The sequence below is a fragment of the Alligator mississippiensis genome, chromosome 1, assembly GCF_030867095.1.
Source record: "Alligator mississippiensis isolate rAllMis1 chromosome 1, rAllMis1, whole genome shotgun sequence".
Classification (NCBI taxonomy): domain Eukaryota; kingdom Metazoa; phylum Chordata; order Crocodylia; family Alligatoridae; genus Alligator; species Alligator mississippiensis.
This window is the reverse complement of record NC_081824.1, coordinates 168530463-168553251: the sequence shown is the minus strand read 5'-3', so window position 1 is coordinate 168553251 and position 22789 is coordinate 168530463. Positions and strand designations below refer to the sequence as shown.

The window sequence follows — 22789 nt, the reverse complement described above, 5'->3', positions numbered from 1 at the left end:
CATGCAAGGAGTCATGGCTGTCTCTTCTGTCTAGGCTTTACCTGCGTCTCAGCTCCCAGTCAGTACTGAGGACTCCATGTGGTACCTGAGTGTTACTCCTCTCCTATTACACCTCAATTTCTTTTTATTTCAGTGGCCAAAATGTCAGTGGGTGAAATGATAGACTCTGATCTAGGCTGTACCAAAGAGAGTACAGCTTGGATCAGAGTCTATCAGGAGCTGTATTTGTGTGAAGTCTAGCTCAGAGACATGTGAAATGAACTGCTGACATACCTCAGTAGGGGGAGAGGCACAGCATATGTGAGCTTTGCACACTAGGGGTTGAAGTCAGAATGCAAGAAACAAGCTAGAATTCTGGCACACATTCAGCTGCTTCAATTCTAGTGCAAAAATTAAATGCAAAGCATTGCTTGCAGCAATTATTACTACCCCTTCATATGGAGCTATGGCAGCTAACCTCAGCTGGGACATGATGGTCTAACCAGTGTTACACAGGAGTTCAGCATAGAGAAAAAGAGGCCCCACCAGAGTTTAAAAGCTGAGAAATAAGGTAGTAAATGGGGACAATATGCTGTTTGTGTGAATTACCAAGGCAGCATGGGAACTTCCTAAGGTTTTGCCTTTGCAGTTAAAATTATTGTGGCCCTTACCTGTCCACTAAATAGTTAAAGTAGTAAATGATGTAGATGTTAGATTAAACAATAAGGCTTGCCATGCTTACTTGTGCCCAAACCTTAGAATATGAGAGAGTTTGCAAGCCTTGTGCATTCTTGCAACATCTAGATTTGTGTGTTAATTGCATTCAACAGTTAATTCATTTACTACCTGATGGGCAGAGATGAGGTGGGATAGCTATCTGAGCTAGTTGCAAGTTAGATTTTGAAATATTTTGGAAGCTTATGCTTTAATAGGCCTGTAGCTTAACTTCCAACTTACCTTGAAGAAAGTACCATGTTACATTTAATAGTCCTGGCCCAGAATTGAAAAGAATAAAGGCTTATATTATGGGAAAGGAGCATCTTTTATCCTTTTCCAAAGCCCTGCATTTTGCTGACTTTGAAGATCCAAGGTACCATTTACTTTTTAAGTTTACTTTACAGACTGTCTGCTTAGTTGATTTCACTGCTGGTCAGACACTTCCACCAAGGCTTTTTTGTTATCAGAGGTATTATCGTTTCAAAAGTGTAGTTTAAAATAAAGATGGGTTGAGTCCTAGCTTTTAAGTAGAAGGGTCCATCCAGTCAAGTAAGGTTCTCTCTCCGTAAAACAAGGCACCTTTATCAATAAAGTATCTCATAATGGAAGAAACTTGACCCCAGCCCCACACTACCATGCATTATATATATTTTTTTGTATATCAATGCAAGTTTCATTGTGGGGGATTGACTTTGATGTAGTAGTATTGCTGACAAACAGATGGCAGTAAAGTAGGGCCCAGAATAGTTTAATTGTAGCAAAGAGTCATGAACCTTTGTTAGTGGGATCTACTTTGGGTCGGGGTAATGTTGGGCCACAAATCGCTTCCATGGGGAGGGAGTCTGAGACTCGTATTTTCCCACACTCGTACAACTTTCTGAATGCATGAGGAACAGTCACTTGTGACACTGGAAAGTTTGTGGACACTAGTGCCATTTGGGAGCTACCAACATGAGCATGATCTGGCCTCACCTCACTTTGGTAGTCTGTGTGAAATAGAATAGGTGGGAAGGCCCCCAAGATGCACAGTCCCCTATAGCAAACAAACATCTAGCAGTAATCTTGGGTTTGTCCCGCTATGGAGCAGAAGTGCAGACACTAGCATTGCTCTTGGTAAGTAAGTCTGTCCCTGGAATCCCCCCATTCATGGAATTTCATCAGAGATTGCTTGCAGTTGGTGGCTGGCTGCCTGCCAACCAGGAAGTCGACAGAGTCATTGCTGCTTCCTGGGAAGGGCAGGGAAGGGATATAGGAATTATGGCAATTCCATATGGGTGCTTCACTGGTGGGGTAGGGGAAAAAGCAAGACTCCTTTGTGAAGTGTCCAACTATTAATCACAGGTGCTTCCAGTAAGCCCAAAGGATTGAGCTATAAGCAACCAACCACAAATCATATCTGTGTGAAACAAAGACAAACTTTGCCATCCTGAATCTGAGGCAGCATGTGCATTTGTTCAGTGTCATTGCCTTTAGGGTAGGACAGAGGCCGTGCTGGTCCATCAGTATCAGGGCAGAGTGATAGCTTCACCCAGAAAAAAGGACTCCTTAAGAGAGAAAGGTAATTGGGAATACTTCCTGGGGCAGGCAATGAAGACAAATTAGAGATTCCTGTGCTTTGGTGAGGGGATTTAAGTTAGTGATGCAAAAAGTAAGACTCCATGGAAAGTGTCTACACACACATTAATGCACATTAAATCTTGTACCTCCATTGAGATACTAAGAAAACGCGCATTAGCCTGTCTTAACTGCTTTTCAGTTAATGTGCATTAAGTGATGCTTAATGCATATTAGCCTATTTTAATATGCGTTAACAGCATGGATTTTTAGTGATGCTTTAATGCACATTAAAGTGCACATGTAGATACACCCTTTGAGATGAATGTAGGCATACAACAGGGCTTCAGCTTGGGACCTTAGGGAATGTTGATGCTAATCAAGCAGTTCTCAAGTGCCCCCAGATGACAAAAACACATCAGCAGGCCTTAACCCTACCCCATCTATGCTGCAGACTGTTCTTTAGAGGCGCTTTTTATGTTGGACAGGATACTGTGAAAGGTACTGGGGCTTCCTAAACCACCTTCCTGGCACAGAGGACTTAAATTACCTATTTGTGAGGAATGCTTTTAGTCTTGGTGCACAAGCTAATTACTATGCCTAGTGCAACTGCTACTTGGCAGCTGAAATGAACATTGTTTGTACCAGGATCTTTGCCTCAGTTGGTGCTGGGGATCCTGAAACTAGTAGAATTTTCAGGTTTTTCCCCTTGCCTAAATAGGAAAAACAGTGCCTAACTAGAACTGAGCAAGGGTCCTGGCCTTCACAGCAGCCCAAAGCACATACAGACCTGGTGTTGTGTTGATGAAAAAGGGCTACTCCTTAGAGGAAATCTGATGAGAACGGGAGAGTGTGTATACTCCCACTGCCCAGATTCAACGCAGACCCCACTACCAAGTCTTTTTGACAACTGGCTGCGGTTAATTCTCCTTTTAGCAGTCCAGGGGCCAGAAGTAGCACTGTAGCAATGTCGATCAGTCAACATTATAATCACAACAACAAAATGACTTAAGGCATAATGCAAAAACCCGGTCCAGCATCAGACTTCAACAGCCTTAAAACCTCTACTGGACAACGTGGCATCTTCAGTAGTCTCTGGTGGTCATCAGGCACTACAGAGAAAATCCCCACCATCTTATTCCACGAAGATATGGTGATACTGAGAGCCAGAGTCTCCTTCCAGAAATGACTGCAGTTTTACATAAGCTAGTTCTGCACATCTTTCCCAAAGCAGTGCTCCACAAAAGGGAAGAAACTGTACTCTGCAACATTACAGAACCAATGCTGACTGTTCCCCACGCCTAGCTGTGGCCATGTCTACCTGCTGCAAGGGCTAGGCCATTTCACAACAACTGGCAAAAAACTTCACCTGCCTGCCACTAGCCAGTATATGTCATGTGACCAGAGAAGAAACATACTTCGCCTGCTTTCCATAGTGCCACTCAGAACTTGGCCAGGCACCTATGCAAAGCAATGGGTTTAGCTACTTTACCAACTACCAGATTTGCAAGAAAAGGAATCCAACCTGTATTTGACTGATGCACCTTTGCCTGCCATCCTGAGAATGCAACCTGGCATTCAATTACACTAAGACCAAAAATAACAGTGTCTGGTGCTCAGTTGCCCATACAGATTCTATAGCCTATCCCCACTTCAGTTCTTAGTCACTCCAAACCTTTCATTACAAGGGAATGGAGGGGAGATCCACTCTTTTTAGTGTATAGGCCTGGATGCTGCTATTCAAAAGATTAGATTCCCATGTACCCATTACAGGGATGTGTTTTTAGTCACTGATAGAAGTAATCATGACCTTAGGCTCACACAGGCTAACACTTTCTGCACTTGAACAGTCTCAAACCCAGCACAGTAATGGCTGCAAACAAAATCTCTAAATTACCTGAAGTTTACAACTGCCTCCTTGCTAAAATAAAATCCTGAAGTCATGCAATACCTCTCTGTAGCTAGCAGGATAGGAGATCAGATGAATGAGACAGGGTCAAACCATCTCCCCAAGGCCTTCACAGCCATGTTAATTCTTCCTCAATACCATTAAAATATTACATTCTTCCCCCTCTTTTTAAACTCCTTATGCTTTATTCTTTGCTCAGCTTGAGCAAGGGGCCACACTCCTGCTTCAGCAGGTCAGCCATATCTACAACTATCCCTTCCCGCACCAGCAACTGCTCACCTTGGGAAAATAGTGTATTTAGCATTGCAATGTGACATTTAAAAGCTGAAAACCAGGAATGTGGACTAAAGCAGAACTTGCCAGGTACCCTTGCAAGTGCAAGGACACAAAACTTTGTATTGATTCATAATTAAGTCATAAACCAATAGTATGCGACTCTTCACTTAACCCAGTTAAAAAACAAATCACAGTCATTTCATTAAGTTAACCTCAGACACAAAAGTCACAGCAGCCCTTACTTTATTAGCAATTCAATAGCAACACCTTGCAGTCAACTCTTTCCTAAGGCCCACTTGCCCTTGCTATTAGTTCTCTTCATGCAGCGAGAGAACAAGAACCACAGGACACTTTCGTAGCCAGCTGCTAATGCGTGGTACATCAAATTTCCTCTGTACATTGCCTGCGGCAACTGACAACACAGTCAGGAAGACCTTTATTCTGAAGCATTTCCCTCCTCAGAGCTCTGTTTTAAAAAATCTGTACAGAGAATGGAGAGCACACAGTAGATGGTCCCAATGCCTCGTGTGGACTGGAAACAATCCCTGCAGGTGGCTGCAAGGAGCCCAGGCCAAAAGCATAAGCTTCTGCTTCTCAGACTTGCACAGTTCAGTCAGTGGGGACAGAGTCCAGCTCATCCAGGAAGCGCTGACACTTCCCCATCAGCACCCTGATGGCTTCGCTCACCAGCACATCTGGAGGCAGGATACCAGTTGATTCCACTGAAACTGGACAGAGACACAAAGATCAGCACAGGCACCAGGTACCAGCCTACAATTTAATCCTTCATGACCAACACATCAGATGATGCAAAGTTAGTCAGCAAAAGGAGCACAAAATGCAGATCTATCTTCACTCCAAAGCCACCAGAAACCCATTACCTACTGGAATATGAATGTACCAGAGTTAATCTTCTGGAGGAAAAGGAACAAAAAAAAGATTAGAACATGCTGGCAAATCTCTGTGGCCCCCAAGCAGGATGAGAAACAATGGCGCGTGCAGCAGGAGAGGGCTGTACTCTGGGGGTTGGGCTGAGGTTACTTACAGATATAGTGATTCCGCACTCGTGCCAGACGCACCATATTTTTCAGCTCCTCGTGCCGGAAGATCTCCCGGCTAAACGTGTCCAGCCGAGCATTCGCCACCCTCGCCACCTTCTTCCCTGCAAGAGAAGAAGAGGTGAAATAGGAACCTGCAGCTGGTAGGGACAAGCATTTATACCTCATGCTACCAGACCAGCACACTGCATTCAAAACATGCAGGTCTCTGCACCTAGCTATGACACTGGAGACCTATACCAAGAACTACGTAATTTCTAATACAAGGTTCAGCGCAGGATAAGTTCCAACCGCCACCCCACCCCCAACTACTCCCCAGGCAGGGCCAGCTCAAAAAGCTCAGCTTGTCCAATATTATACCTGGAGCCAGCCAGCAACTCATAACCACTGGGAGCGAGTGGCCGACAGCCTGGAGTTACAACAAGAGAGGGTTTCTGGACCCTGGAGCAGCAGGTAACAGTGCAGAGGACAGTCACAGAGCTGAGTGAAGAAGTACTTCCTGCCTTATCAAAAGTGTTAAAGGAGTAAGAGAATAGGAGGTACCAAACCAGTCACTGGATGCATCTATATGACAGCCATTCATAGGTTAACCCCAGGCCCAGGACAGAATGGAATGGCCTAAGCTGGGCTGGAGGGACATCAGAGGAAAGAATCCATCTGTGCAATGCTTGCCTCTAGCCTGCGCTCAGTCTCCCCTTAGCCAATGCTAAGGTCCTGGGGTGGGGATAGAAAGTACCTTTGATGTCCTGGATTTCAATGACTCCAGGGGAGAAGCACTTTTTCAGCTTCTCAGCTGCCTCCCCCTCAATGGGTTGTAGCAAAGTGATGTCAGGCAGCAGCCGGTAACTAGCAGTGGCCACTGGAGAAAACTTAGCATGATCTTTACCTGGAAAATAAGGGAAGAAAAAGTCATGACCCCAGCCAAACCCTATGCAATGATGCAGCCAGAGGAGCACTGAGGCACCATACCCCACTCAAAGGCCACAGTCCCTGCTTTACTAGCCAGGAGACAAGAGCCTGAATGAGTTGCTGGGTGTCATGAAGCTCCTCTCAGTACTGCCTTGAGCTTCTGCAAAAATCAGGAGAAACTACTTCCATCAGAACACCTGGTAACACCCCTTGGCACAATGAAATCCTATGGGGGTCCTCATGTCATTTAGAACTTCAGGCACTCACCAAGCCACCCTAGAGGAATATCTGGGCTCTTTTTCCTTCCTTCCCCACACACCCTGCATCAGGGGTACTCACACTTGTCTCACTGCCCCAGCCCATAACCCCAACTCACCGATGCCCTTGACACAGTGCATAAGCACATCGATTTCTTGGCCAGGCCGTAACTGGGCAATGAGGATGTCATCGTGAACAGGTCGAAAACATGCATCTGGGAAAAGGTCTGCCTGATTGCCTAGAGGTACCCACGTCATATGTTTGCTGTACACTGTGGAGAAGAGAGGTCACCAATATCTAACCAAGTTGCCTCAGCACCCATGGAGAGAAGCCAACACTTCACAACAAAGGGCTGCTGTCCCAACAGCATCAGGTCTTGCCAAAAAGAAAGTTTCACAGAACTACAGGATTGGCTCTCTTCACTCTCAAGGGTAGGAAAAAAAAATTCAGGTTACATGGGGCTTACAGCAGGGTCCCCGGCAACTTGGAGGTTTACCTTTGTGATTAATATAGAGCTCATTAGGGTCAGAGGACTCCTTGGCTGCCCGAGGGTTTCGGCTGCACTTGATTTTCAACTGGAATTGGAGGGTATCAATTTCTGTGCCTTCCTCATCTCCTGGGAAGAGGAAAAACAGAGCGAGTCCCAGGCTAGGCCACGTCCTCCACCCCTTCCTGAACCTAAACCAACACAGCTCTGTGTCACCCCTTCTGAAAAGCCCCCCAATGCATCCTTTTGTCCTGGTGCTGGCTCTCACCTTGGCTTCTGTACTCAAAAAGGCGAGGGTCAGCCTGGATAGGGATAAGGCCTAAGCGATGGGCCAGGATCTCATCCTGCACAATGGATGTGTTGTTATACACAAAGACCTTCTCCACAGCCATTGTCGGTACCTTAAGGAGTACAGAGAGAGCAAGTCAGTCCTGGCAGGCAGCATGCCTGAAGTGCACCCCCACCCAATATCAAGCCAGAACATTTCTGCTCCACAGAGACCCCTTCTGGGGTCTAATTAACTCTTCCTGGTGACAGCTCCTTCCCACAAGTGATCCAAATCAGTGGTTCTCAACCCTTTTAGACTCAAGCTCCCTTGAAAGACACCAGCTCTGAGTTATCATTCATTTCTTGAGTGCAAAAAAAAAATACTAGAGTAATTCTTCTGTTGCAAAGAATTCAGACAGACCACAGCAGGTCGCAATGGTTTTGACACCAAGGATTCCTGTTTGTAATTACTGGTTTTACCTCACACCTTGCATGCAGGTGTTCCCACATCTAGAAAGATTTAACGGTGCTCTGGTTGAAACTTGCTGATCTAAACTAGGTTCCTCCATTTCCTTTCTCCTCTGCTTTTACTCTTCTTTTCTTGCTCTCTGTGCATCTCCTAGTTTTCTTGCAGGCCAGACTCTGCAGTCTCTTCATAACTGACTAATACCACTAGTTTCACTGTTACCCCAGGCCAGGCACAGAGATCTGTGCAAAACACTCATGAGGAAGCAGCTCCAGTGCTGCCATTTGCAGTATATGCTGGTTAATTAAACAGCTTCAGTTTGTAACACTAGGCCTGTCTTAGACCACCCTCTCTGGCTGTCTGGAGAGGAAACAATCCGGTTGCTTATTTCCTCTCCAGAATATATGCTTTGCATCCTCCAGCATAAACACAAGCTCAGCAGCAAATGAGTCGTCCCGCAGCCCTTGACCTCCCTCTACCCCCAGCAACTTTGGCACTTCTGCCTTTTCTGCTCTAATCAGTCTTCCTCTTTTCCCAAAAGTATGACCTTATTTCTTCAAGCTGTCAACTCCCACACCTGCTCCAGCAGTGAGAACAAAACTTGATGAAAGGCAAAGGAAACTGCGACAGGGAAGGTACAAGCCTGCAGCTTCCAGCCTGCACCAACCCTGCTGTGGACCAGCTCCCTGCGGCAGCAAGGGACTGCGGGGCAGAGTCGGGGACACGACAACTGGGTCACGAAATCATCAGGAAGTTGGATTGGAAGGGACCTCCAGAGGCCACATCTAGTCCAGCCCCTGCCTGAGGCAGGATCATTCTTGTCCAAACCATCTCACAAGAACCACAACCGCTACACCTGACCACCTGCAACCCTGACACAGCATAGACCTGACACCCCAACCTGCTGCAGGTCAAGCCAGGGACCCATGAGAGCCACCGTCCTGCTTCTTCAAAATATCGAGTGGTCCTGGGCAGAGGCCTGCACCCCTGCTACAGAGCAAGGCAAATCCCCCCACAACCCAAACCAATTTCGCCATGCAGCAAAATCCTTCCTGACCCCAAACCTGGTGCTTGGTCCATCCTGAGTGGAGCCCAGCACAAGCCCCTACCTCGGCCAGCAGGATGCGGCGGAACGCGTTGGCAATGGCGGCATCGATGCCCACCAGGTCAAACTCCAGCAACCCCTCATCCATGTTGGTCACGTCCACGTGGAAACCCTGCAGCCCGCCAGGGCAGGGGGGACAGGACACCGCGGGGTCAATGGGGTGCCCCGCTGCCACCCCCAGGAGCTCGGAGGGGCCGGGGATAGGACACCCGCTCCGCCCTTGCTGCACCCGCCCGCCTGCACACCTGGCGGAAGGTGGCCGGGTCCCAAGCGTCGGCGTGTCCCGGGTAGCTGCCGGGGAAGTCCGTGGTGTGCACCTGCGGGGCGGGCAAAAGACGCGTGGGTCACGAGGGACACGCGTGGACCCGAGCCCCCTCCGCCCGTTGCCCCAGCCCCTCTCCCCCCTCACGTGGCGGACGCCGAACTCGCCGAGCACCACGCGACTCCGCATCTCCTCCACGCTACCGGGCGCTGCCATCTTGCCCGCGTGACGCAAGCACACAGCTCCTACCCATCACGTGACGCTGGGTGGACGTGTTACGTTCCAGACCTCCGGTTCTTTGGGACTCCCCTCTGCGCAGGCGCACTAAGAGTCCGACGTACTGCTCCCCCATGCTGTGTGGCTGCTCCTAAGAGAGGATGCTTTTAGTTACTATTTCTATGGCACGTCCCTTGCCTTGATTCCAGAGCTGTTATGACTCACGGAGGACGTCTCCTTTGTCCGCCCGGTCTCAGTTTGTGTTTCTCTTTTGTTTGCTTGAGGTGTTTTGTTTTGTTTTTTACTTCCGCCATCACGACGATGGCGCTTAAGGGGAACTCTCGCGAGAGGGAAGCCCAGCTTCCACGTCCCCGCCAGGGCGTGCGTCACATCCGCTGCCCGAGCTATCTGGCCGCAGCTGTCCGAAGCCCCTAGTAGCGCGGCGCGGCAGCAGGATGTCTGGGGCCGTCGCGGCGGGGGGCGGCAGGGGCGGGGCGGCCGCGGATTGGGGCGGCTTCGAGGACACCATGCAGGTACCACGGGGGGCGGGGCAGCCGGGGGGGAGGGTGTATTCAGGGGAGAAAGGGGGTATCATGGGGGGGGTGTCCTAGGGCATGGGGGAGGTCATGCCAGGGGCTGGGGGTATCCTGGGCCCGGACTTGCCCGGGCCAGTGCTGACAGGCAGGCGGGTTGCGTGCAGGCTGGCGGCAGCAGCGGGGCAGCAGTGATTGACATGGAGAACATGGACGATACGTCGGGGTCGAGCTTCGAGGACATGGGCGAGATGCACCAGCGGATGAAGGAGGAGGAGGAGGAGGAGGCTGAGGCGGCGGTGGGGGATGAGGAGGACGGCGAGTTCCTGGGCATGAAGGGCTTCCGTGGGCAGCTGGGCCGGCAGGTGGCCGATCAGGTGAGGCAGGGCTGGGTGCCATCCCACCCCCACACATGCACATACTGCTGCCTGCCTTCCCCAAGGGTGCTGGCCTTACTGGCCCCGTGGCACACAGAGGGTGGGTGGCTGGCAGGTATGTGCCCACAGGTCCACATGTGCACTCAGGCATGCTCATGCATGCATATGAAGCTACACATGCACACAGATGTGCGTACACGTATGTGCATTCATGCACACAGATGCACGCATGTGTACACATACCTGTGGTTTCTGCCCAGCTTGCAGCCCTCCGGTTGACACTGAGACACTCCAGTTTCCCTTGCAGTTTCAGGGGATGACCAGGCAATAGTTGCACCAGGCTGGTGGTGGGAATAAGGCATGGGGTAGCCCCCTGGGAAGTCATTTCAGGGCATTTCCTGGGACCGTGGCTCCTGTCTTGCTCTCGACCAGCTGCTCTGCATCCTGGCTGCTTCCAGTCGCCTAGTGCTCCAGCCCTGGGGTAGTCCCCTGGGTGGTGGGAGGGTGGCAGCAGTGGTCAGTCTGTCTACTGCAAGTTTCCACCTCTTCCCCCCCAGATGTGGCAGGCAGGTAAGAGACAGGCCTCCAAGGCCTTCAGTCTCTACGCCAACATTGACATCCTGCGCCCCTACTTTGACGTGGAGCCCATCCAAGTTCGGAACAGGTGAGCAGGGGCGGGGAGGAGGGGGGCTGTAAATGGGCCTGTGCAGGCTCCTCACCTTCCTGCCCCATCCAATGTGAGGGATGCTTTTGAAAGGCTCCCCCAGGAGAGCAAAACAGGGGCTGTCTTGTTAGAGCTGCAGTGGTGTTGGCAGAGCCACCCTCCTTAAAGTGGGAGGCTGCTCATTTTGTTTATAGGTCCTTGGTGCTGTTTCCAGACATGAACTCAGCAGCATCTTCTAGTATGTATAGTGTTCGTTTCCCACCTCTTCTGATGTGTGGCGAGCGATTCCCCACCTCTCTCCACCACATAACATGGCTGGTTCCACAAGGCAAAGCTTTGTGGGGTCTTCTCTGATAACCTCCTGCTGATCCCCACATCCCTTGTGGTAGCAAGTCCTTCCTTAGTTCATTGGGCTGGCAGCCGCCTTTCAGAAACTGGCTTGTGCAGTTAATTAGGATTGCAGTACAGGCTTTTTCCTCTGGAGGCAGTGTTGCCACCAGTGCCCCAGTTGTCCTGGGAACTGGCTGGCTTGGTTGTAATGGAGGATAGGATATGGAGTCATGCATCACTAAACCACAGGTTCTAGTCTGGCCCTGGGTCCAGGCCTTAGCTGGCCCAGGGAATGGGGGACAAGGGCTTTTCATGTTTTGGGTTTATTGTTAACCTCTTCTGTTACCTTCTTTGTTCTTGAAATCTTTGTGTACCTCTGTGTGGTGCAGGTTGCTGGAGTCCATGATCCCTGTGAAGATGATTAATTTTCCACAGGTGAGTACTTTCCCAAGGAAGCTTCCCCCACAGAAAATTAGCCTCTGTATCCCAACTGAATGGGCCATGGGCCCATGGAACACAGTTCATTCATATAAACAGGAGTGGAGATGGCAGGGTAACAAGTGCTCTATCAGTGGGCTGTGCACCTAATACTTGCTGAGAGTTCAGCACTCTTAACCAGAAGCAAAAAAAGCTGTAAGAGAGACTTTATTAAACCTTTGCTTCATCTTCTATCTTTGCAGAGCTGGCACAGTTACTCAGCTTTAGCTCCTACTCCCCTCTCCAGGGACTTTTCTGAACTGCCAGTTTGCTAAAAGAAAGAAGCCAGTTAGATATATTGCTGCCAACAGAGCTATAAACAGCCTTTGTTTTCTCTTGTATGAGAGCTGGGAACTCCAGGTCTGACACAGACTCTTTCTGTGGCCCTATGTTTTGCCTCAATCTCCCCACAGTTAATGGAGAGCTAGTGACGAATGGGTGGCAAGTTAGTTAAAGCATTATGTCATACGTGTGCAGCAGTCATTGTTTCATGTGAGTTGCTCGGGCACAGATTCCTGTAATGGTTCCTCAGTCAAATCTTTGGGCAGTGGGACAGAACTGACCCGGGCTCCTGTTCTGGTGCCTCACTCAGCAGCTCTGTACCCTTTCCTCAAAGACTCTTAATCAAATGGTGAGTTTAGTGTTGTCCTTGTCACCAGCCTTCGCAGAGTAGCAGCTCAGGTCAACAAGTGGTCAGGTCACAAACTCTGTATGAGGCACCTGCTGTGTCCCTTGTTCAGTGTGATGCAGCACTTACCAAGCCCCTCCCCTGTCTGTCTCCCCCTGTAGAAGATTGCAGGTGAGCTCTACGGGCCTCTCATGCTTGTCTTCACACTGGTGGCCATCCTTCTGCATGGGATGAAGACCTCGGACACTATCATTGTAAGAGCAAGTCTTGGTTACAGGTCAGGTTTTGCACCCAGCTGTAAGACTATGTGGAGGTGGGTGAGGGAGACTTTGTTTTGGAAGGGACTTGAGTGGGAAGCTGGTGGGAAGATCTCATTGCCTAGGGCTGGAAGATGCAGAGGGACCGATGCCCTGTTGCCCCGAGAAGCTGGCTGGTGGCAGCTCAGTGTAGTAGATTGTATAGCCTCCTCAATGTTGCCTTGTGCTGTAGCTCTTGTGCCAGGTACCAGTTGGCAGCAACAAGGGCTGGGTTCAAATTTCGGGATACCCAATAAGTTTTTTACTGTGGCTCAAGTACCCACCCAAAAATCTGGGATCGCTCAATTGGATGGGGGTGCCCCTCATAAACAATGCCCCCTCCTCGCAAGCAGCGTAAACACAAAAGGTTAGATATATTACAATACACAAAGAAAGCACTATCAAACAGCAAGGTATAGTTTGTAGTTGCACCTCTTTGGAGAGACTCCACCCATGTCCAGGCAGTCTGGGACTTGGGGGGCTCACCCAGAGGGTTAGTTCTGGAGGCCTGCACCCCTATACCTGCCACTCAGCAACAGGCTGGACAGGAGGGACCCACACCAGAGAGTCTTATGAGCTACGCCTTGGGGTTCACTGCACCTCAGGGACCCATCATTGCTCCCTGTGAGGCTGTGTAGGGTGCTGATCTCCACTTCTACATGGTGGCTGTGGAGGGGTGACTGTGGCTCCAGTTAGCATAGTGCACCCCCAAAATTCCTAGTTCCAATCACACAGCTCTGCTGGGGCAGAGAAGATCATGAGAAAAGCCTCATGGGCTAAGCCTATCTGCAGCAATGCCTGGCTGAGTGTTCCCTTTCATGTTGGCTCCTCTGGATGGGGGCGCTTCATTGGGGTCCTTTTTCCCAACCCCAGCTCCAGCCCCCTCTTCTAGCCAGCTGCCTCTTCCTATGTGCCCGGCATGATATTACCAGGTTTTGCCATGCTTCCATGCCTTTCTCTTAACCAATTAATTTAAAAAACACTGATGATCCCTTGATTTGTACAGTAGAAAAGAGACCAGATTTTCTGGTCTCAGAACAAGCGGGGGTGGGGGGAGCCTGAAAGAAAAGGCCATAAAGCAGGGGTGGGCTTCTGCTTACTGTCCCTACAGCATGCATTTCCCCAGATCAATGCTTACAGGAGGCCTGGGGGTAGAAGGAAAGCAAGATGCAGTATTACAGCAAAATAGACACTGGTGGCATCCATGATCATAGCCAAACTAAAGTGCACTTTGCGGTACAGGAATTATACACAGCAAACACACAAACAGCGCACTTTGCAGTACAAACAAGAAACATAGCAACATGAAACCAGAACACATATTGCAGTACAAAATGACTTATTCATTTTGTTGTGTTATGTTCTCCCTTCATTTTGTGTATGTTATATTCTCCCCCCAGCCCAGAATTTGACATCCCCGCAACTCAACTCCTTGGTATGGGTTATTTCTAATGCCGGCATGGGACGGTAACAGGTGTCTGTGATGCAACTCTGCAGCTATTATAAGTTAGGTGCTGCACAGGCCTTCTAATTCTTACTGCCCTGGGCATGGTAGGGACAGGTGCACAGTGGCTTTCTCCTGTAGGTGACAGGAGGGTTGGAGGTCCCTCTCTGTCTATCTCAATTAAGGGGTGGTCTGTGCCAGGCTCTAGTCAGTTCCCCCTTCCGGGAGTCTGTCCTTTCTGGGTGGCCCTCCTCCATGGGTAGTGGGGGACAGACTAACTCCCTGACTGCCAACTACAGGTTTCGGTGTACAGTTTTCTCTGGACCCAGCCCTGTCTCAAGTCTCACCTTATAGACTGGTAGGTCTCCTAGTCATTTGACCACTAAGTAAGGTGTGGCCTTCCATCTGTCAGCTATCTTGTGTTTTTCCACTATGCTGAAATTCTGCAGTAGCACCCTGTCTTCAGACTGGAGTCCTTGTACCCACTCTCTAGCATCATACTGGTGCTTGTGTCTTATCGGTGTTCTTAGAAGTGGTTGTCATGGTGAGGTGATACTCTTTCTTAAGTCTGTCCCACGGTTTGGTGAGATACTGTTTATGCACTTCATAACCCTTGCTGTCTTCAACTACCATGAAATACAAGTCTATAGGGAGGCAAGGTTCCCACTCAAACATCAAAAAGTAGGGGCTGAGCCTGGTGGTGTCACTCTGAGTGGCATTGTAGGCATGTGCCCAAAACACAACATGCTGACTCACTTTCTGTTCTGCACACAGTGTTCCCAACATGTTTAGCAAAGTCCAGTTGAAATGCTTGGGTAGCAGGTCCCCTTGTGGGTGATATGGGATGGTTCTGGATTTCTGAATTCCAGCTATCTTGAACACCTTTCAGAAATCAGCTTTCAAAGTGTTTCCCCTTATCCGAGTGTATTCAACCCGGAAACCCATAAAAGGAGAAGTATTTTTCCCACAGCACACAAGTGACTAGTGACTTTCTGGTCCTGAGTGGGTTATACTTGGGCATACCAAGGGAAATGGTCTGTCACTACTAAAATATCCCCAATACTCTTCCTATCTAGTTCCAGAGACAGGAAATCAATATATACCAGTTTGAGTGGCTTCATACTGGTAATATTATGCAGATAGGCAGACTTGGAGGGTACGCTTTTCCTTTGCATGCACTGAGCACAAGACTCACAATTCTGTCAGACATTGCCAGCCATCTGTGGCCAATAGAATCTATCTTAAATAAATTCCAGCGTCCTTTCAAACCCCAAGTACCCAAAGTCATCATGGAAAGCTGTTATGGCTACAGTTCTGTATCTGTTGGGCAGCACCAACTGCTTTCATTGCTTACCACATGGGTTGGTGGTTACTCCGTGCAGCATTCCATCCATCAATTTAAGTTGGACCCATTCCCTCAGGAACACTTTAGTATCTGCAATTAACCCGATTAGAAGAGTACCCCATTCCTTTTACACCTTTTATAACATCACGTGTCTGGGCTTGCTCTTGCACTTCTTGCAGACCAGCAGCATTAAGCCTACGCAAAGGGGATTGTTCCAGCACCACATAGTTAACAGATAGCTGGAGAATACTCTCCAGGGGAAGACCCAACATTTTAGAAGTGCACTTTGACAGAGAACCTGGGGGCAGCGTTCCTTTACAGCTGTGGTTGCATATACCCCTAGTTACGTCCTCCTTGACTCCCACAACCTCCTCTGGGAGCTCCAATCAGATTATAATGTGGTCGTTATAGGGATATGCCTCTTGGCTCAGCCCACACAAACCTAGCCCATTAAGGGTTGCAGCAGCAAGTGCCTCAGGTACTCATAGAATGACTGAAAAAATCCTGCCCCTTGGTCAGGGGGCTGGACCTGATGATCTCGTGAGGTCCCTTGCAGCCCTAATGTCTATGAAATCTATGACATGATAGTCACCTGAGACCTGCTGTCTAGCATATTAGGACACTCTCCTCAATCCTCACTAGGATCTCTACTCGGGGTGCTACTAGGCCTCGAGAGACCTATCCAGGCAAGCCTGGAGGGTGGGAATCTTGGAGTCATGGAGATTTTGGCAGCTCCCCGGCCCTACCCCATCCTCATTTTCTGACTACCCAGCCAGCGCTCAATTTCTGCAACACGAGGGTGGGGGTCTTGGCATTTCCACACCTGGTAGCTGAGTGCCTGTGCTCCCCACACTTATGGAACAGGGGATGCCCAGCTTACTTACGGGGTTCTGAGATGACAAACCTCTGGGGGGGGCCCCGTGGCCTCAAAAGACCTGTGAGGTTTGGGACCCGCAAGATCCATCCTGCTTGGTAATGCAGCCACCTGTTCCCCCAGGGTTTCATCCTGTCAAGAGAGATCTTGGGTGTTCACTACCAAGGCTCTAGGGATTGCGGGGTGAGGAGCAGCCCTGCCATGGGACTAGATAGACTCCTTCACTGTTTGCTGTTCCTCCTTCTCCCAGATCTCTCTTATCAGTTGACTGAGACCCAAGGGATTGGCTATCTGATTAGCGAGGTTGAGGTTCGCTAGTATTCTTTTATTGTGTACCACCCCATCAATATCTGGTTGAGTCTAGCAAGGTTAACTCCTTTCTGAGTTAGGCCTTCTTTAGCTATCACCTTCTGCAGCATCTTCTCCAGCCTCAGCACATAGGTGGAGACCTTTTCCCTTTTATTTTGGTAGATGCTGCAAAATTTTAAATACTTTGTTGGCCCTCTCTGTACCTCCGAACGCACCTAGTAAGTCCTCAAGGCACAGTTGAGCTGTGATGGTAGGATTGTCATATTTTAAAGCACAAATCACTCCAAATGCTGGCTACCTGAGGCTCTCCATTAAGCAGCGTCATTTCTCTTCATCCAGCATTTTCCAGTGCTCTAAGCATGAGAATACCAGATCTCCAAAGCCTCCTCACCAGGCAAGTGGGGAGTGGCTCCTGAGAACACTGAAAACTTCCTATATGGAGCAGACACTGGATGGGGCTGGGCTGTACAGCCTCCCTTAAAGCCTGCCCTGGCGCTGCTGCCTATGCACCAGGGAACCCTTCAGTTATCCATGTTCATAGACTAGAGGGGGAGGATTTACTGCTTTTAGCCTGCCTTCCTTCCCCTGCTGGCTCAGGTGGACTCTTTGCACCTGTCAAGTACATCCTTAGTAGGGATAGATGGAGCCTGGATCCTGAAAGCAGTCAGGGTCCAAATCTCATTATCTACCTCTATTAGCACTGGGACTTTCAGAGGGTCTACTAATACCGGTAGCTCACACAGCACAGCCTGGCCTCCCTCCTCTGTCCTAACCTTCAGTCCATGCACCTTACACTTTTCTAAAATAGGTAAAAGATTTTTGCAAGAGGCCCTGTACCGTTTCCCTGGTTAGCTCTCTCAATATGCTAGTAACTAGTAAGGATTTCTCTGGCTCTACCTGCACTTCCTTGTACCAGGTGCCGAACACTGACAGCACCATCTGATACTAACACAGTCCAAGGAAATCCTTATTCACTTCTATGTAACTGCTTGCAAGGGATAGTGAGTAACTCCCAAAATATCAGGGGACCCTTTGAATCTTGAGGTGCAGCAGGCAACCCAATTTTGGTGGGCAATGGACACCCCAAAACTATGGATGCAAAGTCCACCCAAAAATCTCAGGATGCACCTCCAATTTATTCAGGTACAGTGGACACCCCAGATTTTATGGGCAGAGTCACCCCAAAAATCTCTTTGAGTGTATCCAAAAATGATATCCCAGACAAGCGCCCAAAATAACCTTTCTGCCAAGCACTAGTCAGAAGCAACAAGGGCTGGGTTCAAATTTTGAGGTACCCCAAAAGTTTGCACTGTGGCTTGAGCCTCCACCCAGAAATCTGGGATCAGCAAATTGCCTCTCATAAGCAACCTCCTCTTCCCCCCTCCTCACAAGCAGTGTACCAGAAAAGGTCAGATTTATTACAGTAGAGAAAGACAAAGAAAGCACTAAATGCAATTCAAAACATTATCAACTGCGAGGTATAGTCTGTAGTTGCACCCCTCTGGGGAGACTCTGCCCATACCCAGGCAGTCTGAGACTTGGAGGCTCACCCAGAGCGTTAGTTCTGGGGCATATACCTGCCACTCGGCAACAGGCTGGGCAGGAGGGGCCAAAGCACACTTCGCAGTACGAACAAGATACATAGCAACATGAAACCAGAGCATGTGTTGCAGTACAAAATGAGGTGTACATTTTGTGTGTTACAGTCTCCCTACATTTTGTGTGTTACAGTCTCCCTACATTTTGTGTGTGTTACATTGTTAACAGCTACCAGAAGCTAGTGGACCTCTTTAAGGATGAGTGTTTGAAGAGTGGCTGATAACTTTTCTGTACATGCATGATGTCTCCTCTCCCAACCTTCATCTTTTTGTTTTCTGTGTAGAGAGAAGGCACGCTGATGGGGACAGCCATTGGCACCTGCTTTGGTTACTGGCTGGGCGTCTCCTCCTTTATCTATTTCCTGGCATACCTGTGCAATGCCCAGATCACTATGGTGCAAATGTTGTCATTGCTGGTACGTACAGAATGGGATTCCTGGGGTACATTATGACCTGCTTGGAGCTCCAATAGGGCAGGGAGTTTGGGCTCCCTCCTCAGGATTGAGAATGTGTTCCCTGCATCCTGGTAAAGTGAGGATCCCTGTGTGAAGGTGAGTAAGCTGCACCCCCCCACCCCCCCAAACACCCCTACATGCAGCTTGTTTTGGAGCAAGAGAGGAATTTCCTTTGAGTCCTAGGCAACAATTTCTGCCCATAAGAAACCTGAGATAAGGCATCGGGGGGCGGGGGGCAGTAATAAGATCTCCTGTTACTTTTCCTGGGGCCTAGTTTTGGAAGTTAGGAGGTTTTAGTTTGCCTCTAAAGGTATCTTTCCTTCATCCCCTTCAGACCCTGTCACTCTCCAATTTTCTGTGGGTCCTCCAGCCCCATGTGCCTTAGGCAGGCTCCAGCATCCTGATGCAGAACACCACGCTTCAAGCACAGCTATCTGCTGTATGATAGCTGCACCTCTCTGGCGTTGTGCAGGCAGCTGTAGTGAAGCTTTGAGCTTCTCTTGGATGCATCAGGAATATGTTGCTCTTGTTCCTGTCCATTTAACCCCCCTGTACCTCCGTGACCAGTTGTTTGTTTTGATCTTGCACTTTCTCTTTCTGACAGGGCTACGGCCTTTTTGGACACTGCGTCACTCTCTTCATCACATATAACATCCACTTCCACTCCCTCTTCTACGTATTCTGGCTGGGGATTGGTGGCCTCTCCACGTTACGCATGGTAAGGGATAGCCAGTCTGGCTTGCAGCTAAAATACTTAATTTTGCAGGCAGGGGTATTTGTCATTTCCCTGTCTAGATGCATCACCCTCCCTAGAGCAATGACATTCACTCCTGACTGGCTGAGGAACTGCATGAGAAGCTGGTTTTAATCCAAGAGCCACAGCAGTATATTCATCCCCCTATGAATTGTGGCAAAGGCACTCCAGGTCAAAAGAAAAGGGAAAACGTACAGTGCACGAGTTAACGTTTTCAGTGAAGAAACTGCATTTGATAAGTTGTAGAGCCACTTGAGGCTTGGGAGCTAATTATTGATGATGGCATTATGATCTGCTCTCTGTTTGTTGGGGTTGGCAGTGATTCTCATCACACCCAGTTTGGCTGTTGCGAAGGCCAGCCTGACACTACTGTGGGGTGGTTGTGAGATGTCCAGACCTTGTCCACTTCCTTTAGCATGTTGGGAGGTTGCTGTTCCCAGGTGGGACTCTAACCCTTTCTCTGTGGGGTCCCAGAGGCCTGATTACTTGCAACACTTGATGCAGCAGGGATCCTGTTATCCTGCCTGAAGGGGGGATGAGGGATTGGCAATGATTCTTTCTATGTATCCCTCTGAAAATTAAAGCAAAATGAATTGGGACACCGGGGCTTAAGAGCTTTTCCACCCTTTCATCCCAGCGTCTCTATTAGCTCTTGCAGCATGGCCCATCGTTGTACATGCTTGGGGTTCTAAAATCGGAGGCTGGGGCAGCAGGAATCTTCTCTCACATGTCTTGTACCTAGGTTGCTGTCTTGGTGTCACGCACAGTGGGACACACCCAACGGCTCATTTTGTGTGGAACCCTATCTGCCCTGCATATGCTCTTCCTCCTCTATCTGCACTTTGCCTATCACAAGGTGGTAGAAGGTAAGAGAAGAGGCAGAAAGGCAACACCCTTGTGTACCTGAAGGACTTCTCATTGTTCTCCCTAGCTGTGGGCCAACTGTGGAATGGGCTATGTTGGATCAGACCCTAAGTCTGTCTGTATGCATATCTTATATTTGGCAGAGGCCACTAGTGGCTGCTTTAGAGGGTGGCATAAGAGCCCAGCAGGAGGCAGATCTGGGATGACCTGCTGCCTACACTAGGTCTCCTCCTAGCATTTAATATCCCTAATGCAACAAGATTTATCTTCCTGCCAAGATGTATTGATGCACCTGTTATACCTCTGACCAGTCTTACTGTAGCTATGAACATCTAATCCTCTTAATCTTGCTAAATACTCAGGCAGGGCAACTCTCTATGATAGGACAATCCACAGCGTAATTCTGTGTTTACATGACCATGTTTTTTTCTTACAGCCTTTAGCATTAGTCACCTTTTAATGTCATTGGCCATTCCCTTGCTGCAGTAAAAAGCACAGAAGCCTCCAACATCTGTCCCCTCTAGCGTGCATTGTGTGCTCCTATGACCTCTCCTTTTTGCCTTGTGGCAAAGTGAACAGTCCCAATTTTTCCAGCCTCCCTTTTCATGTAGAAGTTTTTCTTAATCATACTCATCAGCTTGCCCTAGAACCTCTCTAATTCCACAGTCCCCTCTCTGAGATGCTCCCAGATCCACAACCACTGTCAAAGTAAAGGTCCCCAGGTCCTACTTGCAAATCTCCAGCAGATAAGTTATGGTAGCATTTCCTCTGTGGGATTCACCTCAGGGGGCCCAAGGAGAAGTCACTTGTATCGAGGGGAGGAACTGAGAGGGTAATAAGTAGGGACTGGGGCAGAGCACCTCAGTCAATGCCCAAGTTCCATGCCAAACCAGGTCTTTATTGCAAAGTGATACAGATTCCACACTCCACCCCTTCCAGCTGCAGCTCCTAATGTAAACTGTGTTAAGAGCACCTGGGGATGGAAAGTAGGAGTGATCTGGGCTGAGGACAGCAAAGCAGCATTCACTAGTAGTGCTTGTGCTGAGGTCAGAGCCACATCTCTAAGGTGACAAGCTCTGTACTGCTCTGGGAGGTGCCCACAGCTTTCCTGCTCTAGTTCAGGGGTGGCACGCTCTGATCTGTGTACATGGTGCCCGGTATGGAGATGTTTTTGCTTTCTGTGAAGCTGAAGGCCATTGTAACTTGTTCCTACCTGTCCCCACCAGCTACTCTCTGGTCTGAGTGGAGTAAAGACATTTGCTGTGTCTGAGTCAGCTCAGTAGTGACCCCTGCTTCTTTTCTCTTTCCCCACAGGTATCTTGGACACGTTGGAAGGACCTAATGTCCCCCCATTTCAGAGAGTTGCCAGAGACATTCCAGTTGTTTCCTCTGCAGTACTGAACACAACAGTCAAAGTCATGGCCCTGACTTCGTAGTCTCATGGACTTGTTGCCCTCGTCTCTTTTGGGATCACCTGGGTCACAACCTCCTGCTGTTACTTGGGAAAAAGACAAAATGGCAGGCATAGGACTTGGTTTCTCTCTGCCCCTCTCCTTTGGGTTAAGGTTTCAGGGAGCTGAATGCAAAGCTTCTTGATTGTCTCAAAGGAGACAGGCTCCCCCAGCCTGGACCTGGGCTGCACCATGCACAGCTGTACTCTCAGCATCATCCATGTAGCTGGGATTTTGTAAGTCATTTTCCCCCTCCCTTGCTGTCTTGCTTGCTCTTGCAAACCCCAGGCTATATGTTCTGCTCCTCTCCTGTAGAGGGAAGAATTAAATTGCTGTTGGTGCTGAGCGAAGTCTTACCTTGAAACTGCCTCATACAATGGGAGAGCTCTGATAGGTCCCATCAAATCTGTTCTCTCTTCCCCTTGTGGGGCCAAAGTGGAGTTATTTGCTCCAGTGTATTCTCCAGGCATTTGTCCCATCTAGTTCTGAAATGTCTCAAATGAAGCAGCTTCCCTAAGGTGATTGTTTCACAGCCGAGGAAGCCAGAGGCATCTGCAGTTCATCTGGATTACTGTGTAACTGAATTGCCTTCTCTTTATGCCCACAGACAGCTCCTGCCAAGAGTTGCAGGCTGCTCCTTGCCCTGCTTTCCCTTTTGTTGCCATGTACCAAAACCAAACAGGTTTCCAGTCTGGCGATGCAACTCATTCCCCCCAGGGGGTTTGTTGTTTTTCTCTCACCTCTATTTCCTTTACTCGGGCTCTGGGGAAGGACTAATTGTGGCTCCTCAGTTTTTGGTGAAGAGGCCTATTTACTTTGATTCAGAGCACCCTGCCTGTCTCCTGGCTGGGGGCATTTTTTTCCTTTTTGGGGGAAGCATTGTCCCAGCATGCATACTTTGCCCTGTGCTCTCCAGCTGCTTCAGGC

At 49.1% G+C, this 22789-nt stretch overlaps 2 protein-coding genes across 4 annotated transcripts; one reads left to right on the top strand and one right to left on the bottom strand.

The window, feature by feature from the left end:
* Window positions 1-4661: 4661 nt before the first annotated feature.
* POLR1C (RNA polymerase I and III subunit C) lies at window positions 4662-9582 on the bottom strand. Of its 2 annotated transcripts, none has more exons than XM_059716688.1 (9): window positions 9497-9582; window positions 9231-9302; window positions 8990-9097; window positions 7416-7548; window positions 7157-7276; window positions 6779-6931; window positions 6230-6379; window positions 5481-5597; window positions 4662-5163 (listed from the first exon to the last, which is right to left on the bottom strand). In XM_059716688.1, exons 3-9 carry the CDS (start codon window positions 9071-9073, stop codon window positions 5045-5047), a joined length of 876 nt encoding a protein of 291 aa, XP_059572671.1. In that variant the 5' UTR covers window positions 9074-9097; window positions 9231-9302; window positions 9497-9582; the 3' UTR covers window positions 4662-5044. The 2 variants fall into 2 exon arrangements, with proteins under 2 accessions (XP_059572671.1, XP_006276413.3); XM_006276351.4 differs by lacking the exon at window positions 9497-9582 and adding an exon at window positions 9395-9490.
* A 25-nt stretch (window positions 9583-9607) lies between these two features.
* Window positions 9608-22207, top strand: YIPF3 (Yip1 domain family member 3). Of its 2 annotated transcripts, none has more exons than XM_059716698.1 (9): window positions 9608-9713; window positions 10164-10373; window positions 10931-11037; window positions 11757-11802; window positions 12634-12726; window positions 18623-18754; window positions 19398-19511; window positions 20290-20413; window positions 21726-22207. In XM_059716698.1, the coding sequence occupies exons 2-9, from the start codon at window positions 10197-10199 to the stop codon at window positions 21845-21847; spliced, it is 915 nt and encodes a 304-aa protein (XP_059572681.1). In that variant the 5' UTR covers window positions 9608-9713; window positions 10164-10196; the 3' UTR covers window positions 21848-22207. The 2 variants fall into 2 exon arrangements, with proteins under 2 accessions (XP_059572681.1, XP_014455557.1); XM_014600071.3 differs by lacking the exon at window positions 9608-9713 and adding an exon at window positions 9834-9996.
* Window positions 22208-22789: the final 582 nt, after the last annotated feature.